The sequence below is a fragment of the Hyposmocoma kahamanoa genome, unplaced genomic scaffold (genome assembly GCF_003589595.1).
Source record: "Hyposmocoma kahamanoa isolate Upper Pololo Valley unplaced genomic scaffold, ASM358959v1 277, whole genome shotgun sequence".
Lineage (NCBI taxonomy): Eukaryota > Metazoa > Arthropoda > Insecta > Lepidoptera > Cosmopterigidae > Hyposmocoma > Hyposmocoma kahamanoa.
In genome coordinates, this window is record NW_020653774.1 from 783,220 (window position 1) to 805,813 (window position 22,594).

A 22,594-nucleotide genomic window follows, 5' to 3' on the forward strand; every position below is an offset into this window, starting at 1 on the left:
TTTATGTTGTCGCTTCGGGATTTGTTGAACGACTTTTGCACGGATATGCGCCGTCGTTTTACTTTATTGACGGCGGAAGAGAAAATTTATTTGTTTGTACAAATCCGAGATATTTATCGTAACTTCAAAGTAAGGAAGTAGTAAGTTACGTTTGTAGAGAGGAAAGTATAGAATCATCGAATAACTTTTGTTGCTGTGTAGTTTTCTGTTGCGAAATTGATATAGGTGGAAATCGTCCAAAAAAATTCACTCCTGGTTCATATTCATATCCAGCTTTTTAACCTCTTTATAAACGTCTCACTTTCTCGTTCTTCTCTATTTATACTCCATTCTTTGTCTTCCTTTCTTTCTTTATCCATGTATCTTCCCCTCACAAATTCACATACTGCAAAGGAACAGAATATACTCCCCATCTGTTTCTTCAAAACCTTGGAGCTAGTCAAGGCTAAAGTTATAGGCTTTCTTGAACAAACGCGTGCCATCGCCTATTACGTCGTCGTTTAATATCGGGCGAGATTGTGACCTATCACGCGTCTGTTTTACATGAAAGAAAAGAAAAAAGATGCCAATTAGCCGGTCAGCTATTCTTTTCCGTCGAAAAGATCTATGTTTTATTATTATTAAATACTTATCAAGTACTGTCACTCTAGGACTCAAAAAGTATTGGTGTTCGATATATAGATTATGATCCAATACCATAAGACGCCGCTGTTTTTTAGCGTCGTTTCGCACCATTCTATTATGTGGACGGCATTCGAGGGTTTTTGTTGACTTCGTCGCCCCAGTGCCACATGAGACGTTGTAACAGGTGTTTCCGGTTCACTCGGATTAAATATGTATTCACATAATTCTGTATGACTTTTCAATGGCTACATGAAATAGGGACCGCGAGTTCTGCGAGCCAGATGGACGGAAAAAGTGACAACAAAAAAAAATACATACAGATTTATTTGTAAAATACTAACAACCTCGCAGGATTATAGGAATATAACATAATAAGCAACGATTATGGCAAATCTGGCAACACACGTGTCAAACATGACTTTGGCCTAAAGCAGCTGTACCTGATTTTAACATGAAAATAAACAAAAACCGACTGTTTATAAGCATATCCGTTAGTCATACGCCTTCACGGGCTGTCTCTTGAGTATGGACTTGCCGGGGTTTGTGGTTAGCTGCAGTGACCGGACACGTTCGTCTGTCCCGGTGGTGTGTGGCCGAGGCGTTCGTCTCGCGCGCAGCTAGTGAGTCTTAGTAGAGGTCTAGTTAGCGGGGCACGTGAGTTGCCCTTTAAGTCGGTGGCTATGTCCGGACATTGTCACAGGACACTGGTACTTGGCATCTCCGGCACTAGTCCGGAGAGCTAGTAGAGGATGAGCTAGACATCTTCCGGTCTCTCCCGCCGCGTAGGAATTGACAAAACTGGAGATACACTTTCATTCGGCGTCGGGAAGTGACCTTACTGCTCCGCCACTATTGAGGAGGTTTGGTAGTCGACTTAGAGTCGGCGGCTCAGCGGCGGCAACCGTTAGTCGTGGGAGCGCGACGGGAAGTGAGCGTGCCTGTAGCTCCGATACCTATCTGGAAAATAGGAAGGGTGCTGTACATACACCCGGGGCGGCTCACCTAAGGTTGAAGTCTATGCAAACGTGCTGATCCGAGGTTAGGACCTTTTTTTATAGATGGTCCCTGCGCGGGTTCGCTCGCGCAGGTCATAGTGCCTTTCCCGCATAACCAAGAGGTTTAGTAATAGGATGTGTAAGCTGTTTACATTTACTTGCTGGTTTTATCAGATGGTCATCTCATAATATACTTATAAACAGTCCCATATCTTTCTACGTAAGTTTTGTTTATAGTGCCCCTTTCTGCCGACTCTTAAGGTATATGAGAAGGGGTCTATAACCTGTGCAATCAGCCGGTGTACAGGGTTCTCATTTAAACCATTTATTTACCACACACAGTAATACGTACGAACATAATAATATAACAATATTGTGGGAACAACGACAGTGCGTGGAAGGCACAGGCTCAGTATAATCCTCGTGGCTGTATGCCTCGCGGTACTGATTTTCAGCCTGACCTTGTTGACACATCGTTTTCCAACATAATCCAATTCAACGATACCATCGCCACGATAAACATCGAATAGGTACTAATAATTATATCGGTTGAATTTATTAATAACATTTAATAGATTAATTTTAAAAAATGGACTATGAACGACTAATTTACATGTAATGAACAATATTAATATTATTAAAAAATATGTATAAACCAGACAATATTATCAGTTACACTTACGCGCGAGCCAGCGTAAGTGTAACTGATAATATTGTCTGCTCTGTCTCTAAACTAATAAGAAGAAGGAAAAAAAAACAGTTAACTTCACATAAATTAAAATAACATTCTTCCCGTTTTGCTCATACGAAGTTGTCCCGTTACAAGAAGGAGTTACATTACTTTTTGTCGCTCTAATAATTCTCTTTTCGTGTGCGTCTTAACTAAGTGTTGGGAACTGCTACGACGGAGAGGTGGTGGTGAATCATTCCAAATTTTCGTCGCTGAATACTTCAGATCACCCCTGTAGCCAGTCGTCCTATGTCACGGCGTGGCTAAAAGGTTGGCTTGTCTTCGTCGAGTATTTATACTATAAACGTTCGTGATCCAGTCTAGCTTGTCAAAGAGATATTTTGGCTTTCGGAGTGTAATTAACTTGTGTACAAAACAAGTCAAATGGATTTGAGCTTCCATTTTTAATATATTTTCTCGATTTAAGTAGGAAGTAACGTGTACACGTCTTGGAATATTAAAGAAAACACGAGCACAAGCCTTTTGTACTCGCTGTATGCCACGTTTCGTTTTCTCCAGGAGTCTCAGTCCATATACCGCATCACAGTAGTTGAAATAAGACAGCACCAGCGATTCGACTAGTATCTGTCTAACTTTTTCTGATAGGTATTTTCTAATTCGCTACAGCAGCTTTAGACGATAAAAAGCGTTTCTAATTTTTATATTAATGTGCTCTATAAATCGCAACTCACTGTCCATTATTAGGTTCAAGTTCCTGGCACTATTTACCAGTTCGATATTGTCGTTCCCCAAATTTATAATAGGATTATAACTTAGAATTTTCTCCCTTTGGACTCTCGTACCTGTTACCAGGAACTTTGATTTGCTTGCATTTAACAGTAGCGCATTCTATTTTGCCCACTGGCAAATATTTCGCAAATCCGCGTTGATACCTAGTAAGGCAGTATAAGTATTTGTAGGGGAAAAGGACTGGCAGAGTTGCGTGTTGTCTGCAAAGAGATGGACCTTGCTATGATGTACCACTTTTGGAAGATCTGTTGTAAAAAGTGCAAAAAGTATCGGGCTCAGAATGGAGCCCTGTGGCGTACTAGATGAGATGCTGTATTTTCTGTAACTCGCGTCGGTTCCTGAACTATCACTTCAAATCTACGTTCTGAAAAAAAGTCCAATATCTGTCGCGATCTTGGATCCGTGGATTGCAATAAATCAGCATTAAAATCTGTCAGCAAAAAAGTGTAATCACAGTAACCGAAACAACTTATGGAATCGTTGAGTGCATCGATGGCATCGGATACCGTTACTTCTTTAGGCCTCATAGATCGTGGTCACAAATTTCATCCGGTTTCAACAGTCTAGTGCATTAGGTGAGCCTCTCCGGGTGCACGCACAGTACCTCCCTATTTTCCAGATAGGTACCGGAGCTGTAAGCACGCTCACTTCCCGTTGTGCATTGCATAACAAAGGTTGCCACTGCTAAGCCGTTGATTCTAAAAGTTCCCCACCAAATTATCCCTTTGGTGGTAGAGCAGTAGCACGCTCACTTCCCGACCCTGAAGCGTTGGGACTGTGGAGACTTTGACACTAAATTCAATAGCGTAGAGATATAGTCATTCCACAGCATGGATATACTTACATAGATAAACCATGGCCTATTATAGCGAAATGCGGGTTAACGAATTGAAATATTTGAGTAGGGAACTTATTGGCGACGATAAGCACGAATCTAAACTAGACAGTTTAGACCACCGGCGTAAAGTTGCCTGTCTGTCGGTTTTTTACAGAATTTACTTCAGTGAGTGTCCCAAGAGCTCCACCAACGCATCCCGCCCGCACCCTTTTACTATCGGACACCCAGACGTACGGCGGATTATCATTCTTATTTGATCGATATTCCCTTCAGGCGTACCAAGCGTTAGGCATGGAATTCCCTGCCTGCGGCTGTGTTTCCGAGCACATACAACCCGAGTATCTTTAATGTGTGACTGACTAAGCATCTTCTGGGCGAGCTCGTTCCATCGTAGATCCTATCTTTGCTCCAGGGCTAGGTAGCGGTCAAAAGCAAGTCCATTAAAAAAAAATGATCTGCTAAATTTGAAAGGCCGTATAAACAATCGTTAGTTTTATGAGGATCGCTGAGATGTGCGTAACCTAAACTAAATATTTAATTACACCCTGTTGTTATTTCTCAACAAGACGTGCCTACGCGCCTACCTCGCAGTTTGTACCCCCGGACCTCCGACCTCACCCCTCGCCATATAATTCTCATTTGTATTCTGCCGCGGATTAACATCAAAATTAGTACAAGGAAGAGCAGCTTAGATGTAATCTTCCGATTTAACATCAGCTAATGTTTTACACGCCAGTAGCGAACATGCGGCTTTAACGCTTATTATTTCAGGAGATAAGGAGTTCATTATCTTTTCGGAAGTAACAATAGCAAGTATTTTGCGTACAGTTTCAAGTTCTTCTATAGTCAAATTTCGTTGTAAAATTAAATTTGTAATCCACTTAGTTTTAATGACCTATGTTTATGCGTGTCTGACATATTCCACATTTGTCAGACACACACGACGGGTACCAGTATCATTTCGCACCTTCTCAAAAATAGAGCATCACTCACCCGGGCACTGAATTTAGTCAATGACATCGCCAATCGAATCGGTTTCTACGTGGACGAATTCTAAATGGTGACATATTTTTTATTGTGTTATATTTATATTTATGAAACGACACAGTAAGGCGTTGTGCAAACGGTTTCTGTCTCGGTTTCTGTCGGTGCTGGTCGGACACCACCGCCTCTTCGCCTTCCGCGTCTATAACCGCAAGATGGTAAAAATCATTGTTCGGGTTAAGAAATAAGATATCCTTGTTATTAAACTTAGAATTAAGTCATTTTCGTTAAACTAAGGTAAACGATTATTTTGTGGGGAACTGTATACGTTTTTACAATAAGATTCCGGAGCGTACATTAAGATTTAAAACTTACGTTAAAAGTATTTTAATTGAAAAGTCATATTACGAAATTGAAGACTACGTGTTAGATAAAGATGTATGGAAAGACGACATGAATTTAGATTTCAAACAATGATGATTCAAAGTGTATTCCAGAGCATTTACGTTTATTTGAAAAGACCAATCCCTAGAGTTTCTTGCTCGTTCTTCTCAGAGAAGTCACCACAGTGAACGAGCAGTAGCTTAAAAAATGACATTTTCAAGTGTAAAAATGTTACCTATGGAATAAATTATTATTTGATTAGATGTGATTCGCATAACACGCGCTGCGCAAGTTCTTTACGTGCAAAATGACATCGTTGTGTAATGGCAGCACGTCACATGGCTACTTGTAGTCGTTATTTGGTATTTGACGTACAGCCAACCACGCAAATACTGACAAATATGATCGTCTACACATAGAGTCCACCATAGTGTGGGTGGTTTACTTGCGTATTTGCCTATTTGGCTCCTTTGATGAGTGCCGAGAAACCTACCAGCACGACGCGAGTTTGGTGTTTCCTGTGTTTGTCGAATAGCCTAACAAGACAAATAATTTGTCACACATGCCATCTACACATGGTTATTGGTTACTCAGCGAAATCTAAAAAAATCTCAGCGAAAATATCCACAATGAAGAGTTTCAACTTATTTAGAGTCTACATTTAGTAGGTAATTGTTATGTTTACTGCACTGTTGCATCGGGTTTGCCTGTAATTACAGAGATAAGGTTTCATTTAAAAATACTAAGTATATTGTGAGGTATCTGTATAAGATCTTTGGGTACACCCCTACCGTATTTGTAGAGTTTATACTGTTTCTAATTACAATCTACAATTGTTATGGACACGTTTGTTGCTTACCACCAGGTGCACTATTTATTTGTCCGTGGGTTTGTATTATTTGTCTTCATTAATTACATGTATCTAATAAGTGCGGGTGGCATGGTAGAAATATGGCTTCAGCTAACTAATTAAAATAGCGCATTTAAAAAAACGCTCCAAAGTAATATTGAATTTGTTTATAATTTTTAAGTAACTATCAACTTAAACAACATTCATTTGACATAAATAATTAAAAATAAATGCTACCAGCAAAATATTAGCTGGTAGCGTTCGCAAATTTGTCATCAACTAATAAGCTTGATTTATTAAAATCAAACCTAGACGTATCTGTAGTTGTTTTCTTCATATCCTTGTTGTTTGTAAGTTTTACTATGTTTCGTCATCAATGGTATCAATGATGGACGTCTTTGTAAACAATTGTAAATCTATTTCACATTTTCCGTTGCGTCATATTGAGCCACTGAAAAAGCTGGTCCTGGATTTTCGAAAGACCTGCAAGGTAAAAGTCTGTTTAACCATCACGCGTCCTAAAGACAAACGGTGTCACTAACGACATTTGTATTGCAGTGACCCAGAACCACTTTCATACACCACATTGGAAAAAAAAAAAATTATAATTTCTTTTTCACAAAATCATTAATGACACCGTGTGTCTCTGGAACGTGCTGGGTTAATTAATATAATAATGCAATGCTATCAAAAGAGGAAAATTTCATTTAATAATCCATGGTAATATTATAGAACCTTCATCACTGGTTAGGTTAGGTTAGAGTAACAAGTTTTTTTTTAAACTTATATTTTTAAGACTTATAATTTTTTAAGTACATTGAACGTTTGACCATCATGATTAAATTAGTTTTGTGAAATTATTCAACTAGTTTACTATACTAGCAGCAGCAGAGCTCCTCGTGCAAGAGTTCGTCCAGGGAAGTACTGTCACCTTACCTATTTCTGCCGCCAAACAGTAATGTCAGCATTACTGCGTTCCAGTTTTGAAGGGTAAGGGTGCTGGTGAAATTACAGGCACATGGGATTTGTTAACTTATGTCTTAAAGCTCTGAGTGGCACCGCAACTGTTATGGACAGGCATGTAGCTTACCATCAGACGCACGACACGTTCGTCCAGCCAATTGATATCATTATAAAATAATAATAATTATTACTAATACTATAAAGGTCGAACACTTAGGAAAAAAGGAAAAATCCCTTCGATCCGGGTGGATTCGAACCAATGTCTTTCAGCAAACCGTGCCAGACTATACGCATTTTTTATGTGTGATCCTTGTTTCTGGTTTTACCGTAGCGTCATCTGTGACAAATCTATTTCTTCACTTAGCCAGGTATCTTTACATCAGCTGACTAGACTACAAGAATAAGACTGTTACTTAGGGTGTTTCCTGTCAAACTCGTCCATTTCCACACAAAGACTCTCGGGTTGATCGAGCTTGCCATCGCAAGCGGATGAGCTGTACGAGTTCAGCTTCTTCGATTTCAGGTGTTTGCTTAAAACTGCAAGAATGGATAAATTTAATTCTGACATCACACATATTGTTGTAGTTTAAATCTAAATACCTGTTTTTCACACTAACACAATTAATTCCTGCTCATTAGTGCAGAACCCACAATTACGAACACGGAAGAAAAAAACAATGGGAGTGCCTTACATCTAGATCATTATCCGAAGTGGTGGCGCCAAAACTCACACATTTATAATTTGAAACACTGATAATGATTGGTCGTAGTTCCTAATTTAAAAAGAAGTAACAAATTCTGTTCTGTTAATATAATTTAAACTTGACCCTGTTGACATATAATTAGCATATAAACACCCATAGCACACTAAGAAAACTTATTACAATGTAGTATAAACAAACATTGTATAAATAGTCAGTAAATATTGTAAATAAAGTTAGTTGATCAATACCATCTGATTTTAACTCATCTCCTTGCTTAGTGACCTGCTACTCCTCTCACTGTGGCCAGGACACCTTTAGCCATCAGTAGATCGATCTTGTGAGCCTGCTTGACTGGCAGTGAGAAAACCATTCCTATACACATCGCACGACGTGTACATCCTAATTTCCTTCCCAACTTCCGTTTGTCACCTTAGGTCTCCTGGTGACAGACTTCCTTACTTATACTATATATCTCTCCATTTATATATTTATGGTTAGGTTAGGCTACACACCGTTAGGTTGTAGGGCTACACTTGATAGATCGTAAGACGACCCTTGAGGTCTCTCCGTTAGATTCTGATAGTGTAGTTATTATCTTACCATAAATTCATGTACAGCAGGCGGTTGGTATTTGCTGCATACAACTAGACACTACATTGACAGACAAACACTAACACCACATTAAATACCTAACCGCACGCTGTTCAGATACTATTAATACAAAGATCGAACACGTATAAAAAATTCCTTCGGTCTCTAGCCGGGGCTGATAGCTGTAAAGGTATCTAACTGGGTGACGAAATACTTTCATAAATTTCTCATAGATGGCGCTACGGCCAAACAGTCGTTGAAAAATGAAATACAAAGATACGAAACAAGGACATAGAAAAATTCGTGAGGTCCGCTGGTTCGTTCCGTTGCTTACTTGGCATAGCGTCGGGCACGGTATGCTAGAAGACTTCGGTTCGAATTTTTTATAAGTGTTCGATTTGTATTAATAATTATAACAAACTAGTTGAATAATTGAATATCAATTAATAAAAAATTAAATATAATTGAAGGTTCAATACCTATTATTGCAGTTGCATTTAGATTTTATATTTCTCTCAATTTGAATCAATGTGCTGCCATCTAGCAGTCAATAACTGAATGACGACGAATTCGAGATGGTTACTTAGTTCTCCAAAAAATAAGCGATCCTATGGCAGCGCTGCTGTATAAGGTTTATTTGCATTTCTTATAACAAAAAATATTACAATAAACAGAAAATTTATTAAAATTAAATAAAATAAGTAATAAAATAATATAGTCATAAAATCCACCATGGATAATATTACTAGCGCTACTATCATTTTTGCACTTCAAACTAGCAGTATGAGGCATTTTTCTAGGATTTTCGATAATTCTGCCACCGTTGAAAGGGCGCTTGTGAAAGAAAATCAAAACCGAGAAAGTAATGCTTAACGGATTTAAATGAAGAAATATCTACTGTTTCCAAACGAAAAAATGTAGATAGACACTTTCTGCAAACGCAATTAAATAAACCTTATATAATCTCAGTACAGACTACTAAAAAAAACCGACCTCAAAAATACACGGAATTATATCTATTTGCCAAGTTTTATTGAAATATCCCTCGCCACTTCGGTTCTCACCACTCAAAATATATTGAGAGAGAGATAAGCCTTAAATTGGAGAACAGCAAAATCAACCATTAAAATAATTGCTCCTTATAATAAAATTTAGGCGCTATTTATAAAAATGAATATTCATGCGTGAAACTTGAAAATCGGTTCACAAATACCGGAGTTATCGCGTAACATACATACAAAAAAAAAGAACATACAGTCGAATTGAGAACCTCCTCCTTTTTTGAAGTCGTTTTAAAATACACACATCAAAAGTGTCTAGGGATCAAGTACGTTTAAAAGTATTGCTGCAATTAGGGTTAATTATATTAACTTTTTTGTATCACTATTGATACTTTTTAGTGAGTTTTAACATTTAAATAAGGAATATTGTTTAAAAGTCGATAATAAGAAGAAAATCGATTGTCAATGTGGTTTTGTATAAAAATGAGTTATAGCGTTTTGACAAAATCATTACAATATCTGCATCGGAACCGAAACAATTTACATTATTATGGAGAGACGACATCATTTAACCCGAGAAGTGATGATGCGAGCCGTCGGAATGTTGGATGCTGGTTCCAGGCAACGTGCTGTGGCTTTCACTCTTAACACTACACAGAGCGTCATAAGTCGCCTCTGGACGCGCTATCGCATGACGGGCAGCGTGGCCGAGCGACATGGAGGACGATCTCGCATCACGACTCGCAGACAGGACCGGTATATCCAAAATACTGCTCGACGGAATCGTACCATGACCGCCATGATGTTGGTTACGAGGCTCCACAGCTCCTCAGGCTTGCTAATAAGCGATCAAACAGTCCGAAATCGTTTACGTGAAGTGGGTCTGCGATCCCGAAGGCCGCTCAGAGTTCCACCTATTGCACCCTGCAATCGCAGGACCCGTTTACGATGGGCTCGCGAACACAGAAACTGGGAGGAAGAAGACTGGCGCTATGTGTGCTTTTCGAATGAATCCCGCTTCGGTATGAGACCGGATACAAGACGTACTCGAGTTTGGAGAACATCTGGACGTCATGAACGTTTGAGATATTGTCAGGAAGTTCATCCATATGGTGGGGGAACAATAATGATATGGGCCGGTATTTGGATCGGCGGAAGAACCGATCTCATTTGGATCAGGGGTAACCTCAATGCTCAAGTTTACGCAGAGAGGATTGTTTCAGATGTTATCATCCCTTTGCGAGGCCAGTTGGGTGATTCATTTCAACTAATGCATGACAACGCACGTCCACACACGGCTAGAGTCGTAACACGCATTCTTGCCGAAGCTCGTATCAACGTTCTGCCGTGGCCTGCTCAATCGCCAGACCTCAGTCCAATTAAGCACGCGTGGGATATGCTTCAAAGAAGAGCTGTGCCGAGTATGCATACCGTACATACTCTACAACAATATTTTGACTTGTTACAAAACACATGGGCGGCCATTCCTCAAAGTGATTTTGATGAACTCATCTTAAGCATGCCAAATCGCTGTAATTGTGTGATTCGTGTTAATGGTGGAAATACAGATTATTAATTTTCTTATCTTTACAATAAAAATGAGCAAAATCATTATTTTCGCCATTTTTTTGTCATTTAATTGACGCCGTTAATTTAAGTTTTTTCCCCCAATTTGCAAAAACATCAATTTCAGTTTATTTTAATTAAATATAGGGGTAAGCGGTTAAATAAAACATAAGCATTAAAGTAAGAAGTCGTCCTGGAAGACTGGATTTGGTAAATATTGCTTAAATAATTTTTATTTCAAAAATATTTACTTGATCCCTAGACACTTTTGATGTGTGTAGGTTGCAAAATTTTTTAAATATTACCGTTTTTCCTTTTCAACTTAATAAAAAAATGTTTGTAAAATACTCGCTACTAGGCAAGATGGGCGCGAGCACAAGTAACCACACTGCAGGGCAAAGGCCTCCCTTCCCTTTCTCCACTCATCACGATTTAACTCCGCTACAGTCCAAGATCTCATATAAGCATCTAACTCGTCTAATCTAAGATCTCCTTGTGAGTCTTCCACGTCCCCCCTGTCTTGCCTTTAGTAATTTATCAAATAGATATGTATTTCATTTCTGTTTTAAATAATTCTCTCTGGACGTGAACAAATTTCTTCGTTTGTGAATGAGTCGCCTCCCTCAGATAAAAATTGAAAAGTATTTATCGACTTCTTTGTCAGCCTGCACAGAGTCATGTCTTCCTGGTTTTGTCAAAAGATACAAATCACTTTGTGCTATACTTGCAAAATTTGAGAATACATAGACGTAATCTTCTCGCAAACTGTTACAGTATATTTTTTCCCTAACAAACATGTACCTACTGTTAAAACCACTTTATACAGACATATCGAAATTTCACTAAATGTAAAAGTATCTACAACAACGAATCCTAGGAAGTAAAGGCTTCAGAGCCTTTTGAAATCGGAAGTTCTTGTGTCAAAGCATTGGGTACTTGGCCTCGTTCTCAGCACTAATTGCACAAGTATGCAGCCAACAGACATACTCTGGTTAGAAAAGAAACTTTACCAAGGATAACACGACAATGGAATGGTCTTTCAACTTTTAAAAGAATTTGTAAGGATATCAAGCAATTTACGAGATCTTTATTTATTTATGTATTGTAACGTCCAAAACCAAACATAAATTCGATAAAAATAAACATAATAATACAAAGATCGAACACTTAGAAAAAATTCCTTTGATCCGGCTGGATTCCAACCGATGTCTTCCCGCAAAAACTATAACAAATAATCCACGGAACGAACTAGCGGACCTTACAACTCTTCTGTGCTTGTTGCAGGTCTTTGTATTTGGTTCTAAACGACTTTTTACCGTAGCGTCATCGTTTCCCACAGAAGACGTTGGTTCTAATCCAGCCGGATCGAAAGATTTTTTTTCTCAGTGTTCAATAATTGTGACAAACTAGTGGAGTAATTTCACAAAAAGTCAACAGATTCCAAGAATAAATAAAACAAATATAATTCGACTCTCGACAAGTTTCAAGTTTTATACTTTTTTGGTTAATTTCACGACTCAATTTAGAATTTTTATTACTTCGACGGAAAATTCTGTAAATGGCAAACCCAGCAGTATAAAATCCGTGAACATACACTATCTGCGAGATAGCCACTGCATAATTCAGAAACCATTAGACCAGTCGCTTACTGCGCACTCTAAACACAACTCCCGTACTCTATCTTCAACTTTATCACACATGTGCTACGGTTCACGTTCCTTTAAACACGTGCAGGATAAAACTGCTATAATTTTCGCGCAAGTTTTAGCTCTATCTTTGGAACGTAAAGGTTGAGATTTGTTTGGGGTGAATATAAATGCATTTTTGCAATAGCTTTAAATGGAATTTCGCGTGTTAAAGCAATTATGGTTAAGCATTACAGGGATTAAAGTTATAGTGGTAAAAGCAAGCCGATTTTAAATACAAGAATCTGTTTCTCGTATACAGCTATGTCGAAAGGGTTAAGGTTGGAATTTGTTATATTTTTGTTATAATTATTAATACAAAGAAAGAATTAATAGAAAAAAAGAAAAGAAAAATTCCTTCGATCCGGTCGGATTCGAACCGACATCTTCTTGCATACCGTGCCAGACGCTATACCAACTAAGCCACGGGACGAACTAGCGGACCTCACGAATCTTTCTGTGTGTTTGTTGTAGTGTCTTTTGTATTTGGTTTTTTCGACGACTTTTTAGCCGTAGCGCCATCTATGAGATATCTTATGTATTTCGTCACCCAGTTAGATACCTTTACAGCTACCAGACCGGCTAGAGATGTCACTATACATTGTGTTTACATTTTTATTGAATTGATATTCAATTTTTTTTTATGTGAAATTACTCCACTAGTTTGTTATAATTATGAATACGAAGATGAAGACTTAGAAAAAATTCACTTCGATCCGGTTGGATTCGAACCAACAACGTCTTCTAGCAAACCGTGTCGGCGCTATGCCTACTAAGCCACGGAACGAATCAACGGACTGTTTTGGTTTTTAACGACTTTTTATTAAACCATGTCTTTTGCAAAGGGACACGCGGGGTCAAGGTCAAACGTCATATGGAATCACTATCGACCTAGTAACAATACCTAATAAGTTTTAGTTCTCCAGCTCTTAACAGTAATGATATATTTCAAAATACGTTTTCGTTTTCATATATTTCAAACGTTTAAGGTTTTACTTTTAGTGGCGATGAGCGGTGAAATAGGTTTTATTAAATTGTTTGGCTTCATGTCAATTTCAGTTATATTTTACAGGTTGCAGGAAGAAAAACAGCAATTATTATTTTAAATTCCTATGTAAGGGAAGGTTTCAATTCCAACCAGTGTGCACCGCGTTACCGCGTTGATTTGAATGGACAAGCTCGCGCCACGGGGCGAGCTCGGGTGGCCCCACGCTGAAGCCGAAGTGGAAAGCCAACATAAGAGCGACGCCACACGGGCCCTGTCAATGTCGCAACGCTTAACGCATCGAGTGCCATACGAGCAATGCGGTGTCGCAATGCAACGTAAGCGCTCGGTTACTAGTGGAGAAAGGTTTCGCGCGGCAGTGTACATTAATGGCGAATGTGAATTTTATTTACAATGCAACATTTAAATTCCTCTGAACAATACAACCGCGCCACCGCTGTCCGGCCGCCGCGTAGATCAAATTCAAGCCAGACTCGCCCGCGTGACCGGTACGCTCATTAGAGCTAAAACGTAAAAGCTAAGTAAATAGAGCGTATTTTGCCATGACAATTGAACGCACGCGGTCACTGCGCGGCGGCAACGCGGACTCCGCTCGGCGACCGCGTGGCGACCGCACAGGGTGAGCGCGGTGAAATTCGTGTTGAATAAATGCGCCCTGACGCTGCTTACTTATTAGCCACCGCAACACCCCTCTCCACTTGGTCTCCTGGCCCCTAGTCCGAGTGCACGTGTTCAGTAGTCGCGCTATTCCAACGAACCATGTGGCGTGTAAGGGCGCGTTCCCATTATGTCGTGACGACAGACTTTTTTGACGTCACGACGACAGACTGTCGTGACAATGGGAAGAGCTAGAACGACAATCATCTGACGATAATAGCTTCTGCGCTAATTTTGTTTCCCAAATTACCTGTTACACAAACGTGAGACCGTAGCTCCTGTCAGGGAGGTTCTGGCTGAAAATCAGTGCTGTGCAAACTATAGTAATAATAATAATAAATATGTTTATTTCTCACCACAAAATACAACACAATATAAATCTTTGTAGATACGTTACGGTAGTATATTGTGAGAGCTGGTGCTTGATGTAGGTATTTCACCTGTATTACAAGTCACCGGGCCCAGTAAATAATAAGGAGTAAGTGAGTAGACGATTTAATTTGTTGAAATACGTAAAACCATAAAATAAAAACTAAGACTAGACAGTACTTATTATTAGCGTGCGAAGTAGATGCATGTGCGTGTGAGTGGGTCTGTGTGGTGTGTGTTGTTTGTGTGAATTGTGGGCGTGGTGTTTGAATGTATGCCTATATAATGTGTATGTATATATATTAAAAAAAAAAATAATGTGAACCAAACTGCAAAACTTAATTTACAATTTAAATGAAGCATTCAGATGAAGCGTATAGCTTCCGTGTCTTCATAGCAAATGTCCTCATAACTAAGTTTGCACAGCATATACCGAGCTCGGAATCCTCGCTGCACACCTGTGACCGTAGATATAGTTTTGTGTTTTTAGTTACTATTAATAGGTATGTTAGAATTTTCATTTGTACGTTTAATGTTATTTTTGTGTGGGTGTGGTAAATAAATGGAATTTGGAATTTGAATTTGGATAAATAAATCGTCACGACAAGAATGTGACGACAATTAATCGCAGCTTCAAACGATTATATCGTGCAAACTACAAGGCGGCTGCCGTGAACCGATAAATTGTCGTCACGATCTAACGGGAACAGCTAGACACGGCAGTCGTTCAATGACAAAATAAACGTTCACAACATTCGTCCATGACACAGTCACGACAGATAGTCGTGATATGGGAACAGACTAGACGCGACAGTCGTCCAACAATAAATAAAAGGTTACATAATGGGATCGCGCCCCAATAATATTCCCAATCAACCAATCCAATAATTTCCGTACGTGAGAAGCGTTACGCAGTAAGTGCTGTTTTTGTAATTTTACAGGGGACGCGATTTTGTGTACGGATTTATTATGTAATACAACGCAGCGTCAGCGCTCGGACAACGCATAGTGTGGCACTGCTTTAAAGCTCGGTATGGGTCATAATATAATTTAATACACTCTGAATACAGATGTAGAATAAGTTCATAGTGAACTACTTTTGTTTGAGTCATTATTTTGAAAAGCAGCCATGTATAACTCTAACTAAATGTAAAACAGATGATTTTTAGGGTTTTCGTCTCCGGCTCTTTCACAGTTACCACAATTTCAACATTTTCCTACGAAATTCGACTAGATTAAGGATAATACTAAATGCAATAGCCATGTTTACACTGAATATTATTCAACAGAAGTTTCAAATCACCTAGAAATAACATAAAAATGACCAGTAACTAATTATTTGTAAAACTGTGTCATCCCTATTGACATTTTGATATGAAGGGAGAGATTGCAAACATTCGAGTTCTGGTGGTAATTCAAGTTCAGAATCGGAAATAGATGCTGGATGATATAATATGTGGTAAATTAATACCAAATAAAATCTTACAATTTTGTTTCTTTTTATCTACCATTACCTACCATCGAGAAATAAATAATAATAGGATGCAAAAACTTTTTTTTATTCCTAAATACGTATCAATAAGTATTTTGTAAATTTTATAATAATTGGCTAGGTAAGTATTACTTCTACATAACCCAATTACATACTTACCTATTTAAATTCCAATTAAGGGAGCAGGTCGTGGGCAGAGCAAGCCTTAATAAAGTGCATCGAAAAAAATGTTCTTTTCCTATGTCATCGTTGGTTGCCAAGCAACGTTTTGTTATTAAACATTCTACATCGAATTTGGCTATAATATAATCTCGTTACAAGTGTACATTATTTTGGTCAGCGTGTTATTTTGATAAATGCCTTCACTGGTATTCAAACCGATCACCTCTCAATCAACTATCCTCCCATTGGTTTACCATCGTTCCTTTTATATTAAACAATTGATTAACTTAATTAGATGCCAGTAACGAAGGGTTCCACCCTTTGTCACTGTTCTATAGAGTACTATTCCCATTGACATTGCCTAAGAAATTTATACTCCTATTTAGTGGTAAGTATTGAATAGAAAAGGTCTCGCATAGAACCATTTGCTGCGTACTTTCTACACGGGCGTGCTTTCTGGGCATATCCAATCTTCGTCACTATTCATCTTCCGAATTGCAACTTCGATGTTTGCCTCGAACGTGCTGTACAGAGAGCCAAAACTAAACAAAAAGATAAACAAATTTTTTTTTAAATGAAATGAATGAACAAAAATTTTATTCATATTGTTACTTATACAGTAAGTATTAAAAAAAAATGAGCATCCAATTAATTCGACAGGATATCGTCCTGTTTGAATTTGAGTAGAAGTAAACAAGAAAATTAATATTTTTTTATTAAATGTTATATTTATTATTAAACGTTATATTTTTCCGATTATCCTTCATTTGGGCTTAAGCTCTCAGTCCATAAAGCAAATATTTTAGATCCGAAAAAACGTTATTAATATCTAATACCTTTCCAGAAACGCAATATCATGAAATGATCGAATTAATTATTTTCAAAATGGAAACACGCTAACAGATCCGCCCAATAGCAATACATGTAAATATGTATTCTTAGTGGCAGTAGATCTCCTTGTGAAAGAGGTCGTCCAGGGAAGTACTGCCACCGTACCTATTTCTGCCGCCAAGCAGTAATGTCAGCATTACTGCGTCCCGGTTTTAAAGAGTAAGGGTGCAAGTGTAATTACATGCACATGGGACTAATCAGTTCATATCTTAGGGTGATGGGCGCAGTGGAAGTGTCCCTCAGTTCTTTGTGATTTAAGCTCACGGACAGGCGTATCGCTCACCACCAGGCACACAACTTGTTCGTCCCGTCAATTGGTGCCATAAAAAAAATTAAAGGACGAAAAGACATTCGAGTACCTTCCATCCAATAAACGGCTTGTTCTTTGTCTTCTACTTCTTCCTTCATGCTTTCAACTGTCGAAGGTTGAGTAGGAACTTCCCAACCCACTAAAACCTGGAAAATGCTAGTTTGCAGCTGCGTTTCTAAATATTGTATGAAAAATAGTGACGCGGCTGCAGCGCCACAGGCGCGCCACTGCGACTCAAGTGTCGTCGTAGTGGCGCGCGACATATTTCCTACGTTTTCTTTTCTCTACCTTTTGTTCGCTCCACTAGTATCTGGAGGTTTACCGTGAAATACGAAATACGAAGCTACGAACATCGTTTTAGCTTCATATCAAACCGGAGGCTACCACGAAACGCGTACGAAGATCGTGATTTGACGTAAGTTCTTACTCCGAAACGTAAAATGACAGCTTTCGTAATGAATTTGGAATTACTTTCATCGTAAACTGACATATGTAGTACGAATGAGCTTCGTTGCAGACGCAGTCACGTAGTATCCTATTTCGTGGTAGACATCCAGTTTCATCATCATCTAACGCGATTGTCAAGGCCAAAAATACGAACTTGCTAAAAGTGCGTTGAATTGTCAGAAGGAATTTGTTGTTAATCTTGTTATTTTTTTGCACTGTAAAGGAGGTTTTCCACCGGCGAGGCGAGACGAGAATTGAAATCGCTTCGGCAATATCTACTACATAATACCTCGTGCAAGCTCGCGCTGTGATTGTGGATAGTGAAGATTCAGCGCTGTTCATCTAGGGATAAATACGCGGTAGAAGTAATATGTCCCGTAAATTATTATTATTAAATATGTTAACGGAAGAAGAATCAGATGAAACCATATTTAAAAAAAATCCCAAATCGTACACACCATCCGAGCTCGTGCGTGACCATTCGGGCACTGGTCAGCTTGCGCGAGAAATCGTGTTTCCGTTGCAGAGTATAATACTTTATGTGGGCAACAATACTGTCCAATATTAAATCAACAAATATTTCAATTCTCATCTCACCCGTCCTCGTCAATCCAGTCTGTTTCCACCGAAGACGGGCTAGGAGAGAATTGAAATTTTGTCATACAAATTTTAATCCTCGTCTCGCCTGTAAAAACTACTTTAATTAAGGCACTTCACACGGTTATTTGTATTTGCGTATTTCGTATATTTGGCAAGCAAGTACCATGTGTAGATAAGATACAGCGAATACAAATATCCATGTAAGGTACTAAATCCACCCAAATAAAGTCCCGCTACTGATTATGAGTCTCTGTAACGAGGTGTCCGATCGTAAGGTAGTAAGAGTTTACAATCTTGGCGTGTTCACTTACCGGTGTCACCATTAACCTTTGGATATCAGGTCGACCTTGTAAATATTTGAAAAAATCTATACATTTCATTTCCGTTTCTTCATTGTCGTCTTGTTCTAAAACAAGTAACACGCAACAAAAAACAAAATTGTGGTAAATTAATGTATCAAATCAAGGTAGAATCATAAACAAAACTTTAACACAAAAATTCGCTTTTCCGTAAAAGGTTTATGTATTGAAAATAAATTCATTGACATTTCTAAATTCTCTTGATCTAATTCAAATTTGGCCTTCCAAACAAACCAACATTTCGGGCCCATCACAGGCCCCATGATCACGACTGAGATGGTAAAGTCACCAGTTATGTCTAATATTTGTGGTTTGCATGTTATGTATGATACATCCACACCGATAGCCGACCGTGTTCACCTACTAGGAATGGACCTGTCGTCAAATATGAACTTCGGCCGATACATTCAATCCATGGCCAAAAATGCAGTAAGGAAGCTTAGCAACCTTTCCAGGATGAGGCGTTACTTTACACCGGGACAGTTGCTTCAGCTGTATCAAAAGCACAAGTCCGATCGTGTATGGAGTACTGCTGCCTCCTTTGGGATGGTTCTGCTACATACGAACTGGTCACATTGGATTCAATTGACTAACGTGACAAGAGGCTTATAAGGTGACTCGGAATTAGTAGAGGCGTAGCTGCATAGCCTTGAACACCGCCGTAAAGTTGCCTGCTTATCGGTATTTTACAGGATATATCACAGAGAGTGTGCAATGGAATTACACGATTAATTTCTGCCTTCACTCATCGTCACTTTCCATCAGGTGAGATGGAGGTCAAATGCGCACTTACATTTGTATAAAAAAAGGTATGTATAGTGTAGTAGTTCAACAACTTAGTCATGATCATGGGACTTGGAAAAAGCACTAAATATTTATTTAAAAAAATTTATAGGCGAGTTAGATCGTGGAAAAAATAGTTTTATTTTCAAAATGTTGCAATAACAAATTCCTTAAAATGTCGTCATGTCAGAGTACAAAATACTTTAAATACCTGACGGAGAAAAGTCAATTCTCAAATGCTGAGGCCGCATCGGTTCTCCGCATTCGTAATTTCTGTAGCTTGACGACGGTCTTTTGTTTTCAATCTCAGAAGGTCTGTTCAAGTCAACTGGAATCTCGTTTGCCAATGATTCGAAATTTGTTGCGTTAGGACAGCCTGTAAAGTAAGTAAAGATATAGTACTCACCAGGTAGTACAAAAGCTTGTACTTCACGAAGTCTAGCTAGCGTACGGCTGTAACGCTACTACAGTGCTTTGGGAACGTCATTCGCAATACACATTCATGTAGATTCAGAGCCGCAGAAGATACAGCGTAGAAATCACACGGCTATAAAATCTTGCCGATTGCTTCAATGAGAGAACCACAAAACTCTTCCAAGCTGCACCTTTACAAAAGTGGAAGTGGTTACAATGATAGCCGACAGTCGGTAGGGGGTGAAAGAAGACGAAGAAATACATCTGTAAATGAGTAGGAACAAGTCTTCAAAGATGTGAGACGTCGTCAAGCTGCATTGCGTCAGAGTTGCGACAAGCTGCAGCGGCCTAAACAGCTTCTTAGAGGACAAAGTGACCCAGCTCTGGGAAGTTGTCGAAAGGGATGGTGATAACGATGATTCGATGAACAAATGTTAGACAATCTGTTCTCATATTATTAAAAAGGATGGACGTAGATGGTAGAGTGAAATACGTTGATTTAAAGATTAAACTTGTCTCTTTAAATCAACGTAAGTAAATAATACAATATAAAATAAAATGTAAACTTAAATGCTAACCAAGCAATACGCACCACATGTTGCAGTTAGACTATAAATATAGTCTATCCATACTACACTGTATAGTGAAAAGACCTTTGAAACTTGTACTTGCAGAAAGCAACAATTATGGTTCTACCACCGAGCTATCTGATGCAGCATGAAAATAAAACAATCTTTATTTCCATAAGTAAGGAAATTTCACTTGCAATCTTCATTATTAATTTAACTTTACTGCTCATTCATAAGGCAGATTCTCCTGAGATGAATTATCAAGAAACTCTAGGGATGCTCTTTGTAAACAAATATTTGTACACATTTATCATTTACAACACTTATTTAAAACATTATAGATCGAGACAACCTGCAAGAGCTAAACAGGCCACTACCACGGATTTGTAACATCCAAGTAAGCTAAAGCCGTATATTAAATAACCTTTAAGTTTTTGTTTTACTATAGTTTTAAACCTTGTTCTGATTTGCAGAATTCAAACGCGGTCGTGTGAATCTCAGTTATGTATTTCGTGATGGTCGCCCGTCCACTGCTGTGAACAACAAAACACATCGATGCTGTGCGCCGTATGATCAAAAAAGACAGGCATGTGACATACCATGACATTCGGGCATCTTTGGGCATAGGCATGAGTCAAATACAATCAATACCATACAAACATTTGGGTGTGAAAAAGCTGTGCTCTCGGTGGATCCCACACAATTTGACTGAGGCACAAAAAACGAATCGCGTCACTTGGTGCAATGCCATGCTTACCAGATTCAACGAAGGGGCGTCAAATTTGGTGTGGGACATAGTAGCAGGTGACGAAACACGGATGTATAGTTACGATCGACACGTGGCACTGTTGCTTTGGAGAATCGTTGTGCCGTGAATAGTGATACATGACCGTTGGTACATGACCATTTGTTTGCCGGAAGTTATTGACAAACTCCGTAAAAATAATCGTAAATGCCGTATCATCTTCATCATCAGACAGACAAATGAATTTTTGAAGGTGAAAACGTTGACCTTATGAGCCATCCCGCGTACAGTCCCGACCTGGCACCTTGTGACTTTTATTTACTTTAAAAAATTAAGAACCAGTTACGCGGTCAACGATTTTCATCACCTAAAGAAGTTGACGAAGAGCAAGAAAAATATGTTTTAGAGATTGTCACGGAGGAGTGGCATAAATGTTTTCAAAAAGATTCATTCGGATTCACAACGGAGAATATTTTGAGAAACAAATTCATTTCTGACCATTTATAGTATTTTTTTCTTATTCATTCCGGAAACTTATAGTGCGCCCCACATAAATGGCAAATTTTGAACATCATCAACTGGAATCTTATTATAGAAACGTATACATTGCTCGTTAAATGACTTACCAACAGATGCTGTAGTCCGTTCACTGATATTTTTGTCAGTAGATGGAGAATTGCGTATGGGCACATTCAAATACAGTGTTGACGGCTGTGGAGCTGCTGGCAAGGACTCTTCCAAATCGTACATTGCTGTAAGTGGTTTGCAATTTGGAAGTAACAAACTAAGACAAGAATGTATATCTTAAACGGAATTAAATATTAAAGAGAAAGTTGTTGATTCGTGGAAAATATCAACAAAAGTATGATGATGATCCAAAAATACAAATATTTTGTAAATAATTCGTTTTATACTTTGACGGTTCTTTTGTCAAAGAGAGATTAGAAAAAACTTCCTTTATTTTTTTTCATCCTCTAAAGAAAAAACACGGAAAATACGAAAAGGACGTGACGTGTTTTTTCCTTTTATAATTTGTTTATATCTTGCCTCTAGGTTTTTATGTTTGAATCTTTTTTCAAAGCTCGCCTCGATATATTATTATTTCATTTCATACCTAGATTTTCA

The 22,594-nt window shown here is 38.5% G+C and overlaps 1 protein-coding gene across 2 annotated transcripts; it reads right to left on the minus strand.

Moving 5' to 3' along the window:
• Window positions 1–6,420: 6,420 nt before the first annotated feature.
• On the minus strand, window positions 6,421–22,289 carry LOC113229115. 2 transcript variants are annotated; one of them, XM_026462610.1, is made up of 6 exons: window positions 22,096–22,289; window positions 19,953–20,117; window positions 18,911–19,005; window positions 17,602–17,698; window positions 7,532–7,655; window positions 6,421–6,638 (listed from the first exon to the last, which is right to left on the minus strand). In XM_026462610.1, exons 1-6 carry the CDS (start codon window positions 22,217–22,219, stop codon window positions 6,572–6,574), a joined length of 672 nt encoding a protein of 223 aa, XP_026318395.1. In that variant the 5' UTR covers window positions 22,220–22,289; the 3' UTR covers window positions 6,421–6,571. The 2 variants fall into 2 exon arrangements, with proteins under 2 accessions (XP_026318395.1, XP_026318396.1); XM_026462611.1 differs by lacking the exons at window positions 6,421–6,638; window positions 7,532–7,655 and adding an exon at window positions 16,381–16,893.
• Between the last annotated feature and the right edge of the window lie 305 nt (window positions 22,290–22,594).

Coding starts and splice junctions, on each gene's coding strand:
- LOC113229115 (XM_026462610.1), bottom strand. CDS start 22,219: ATGTACGATTTGGAAGAGTCCTTGCCAGCAGCTCCACAGCCGTCAACA. Junction 7,656..17,601: donor AGCCGTTTATTGGATGGAAG/GTACTCGAATGT, acceptor CCATTCTTGCAG/TTTTAAGCAAACACCTGAAA. Junction 6,639..7,531: donor TTTGACAGGAAACACCCTAA/GTAACAGTCTTA, acceptor TTTACCTTGCAG/GTCTTTCGAAAATCCAGGAC.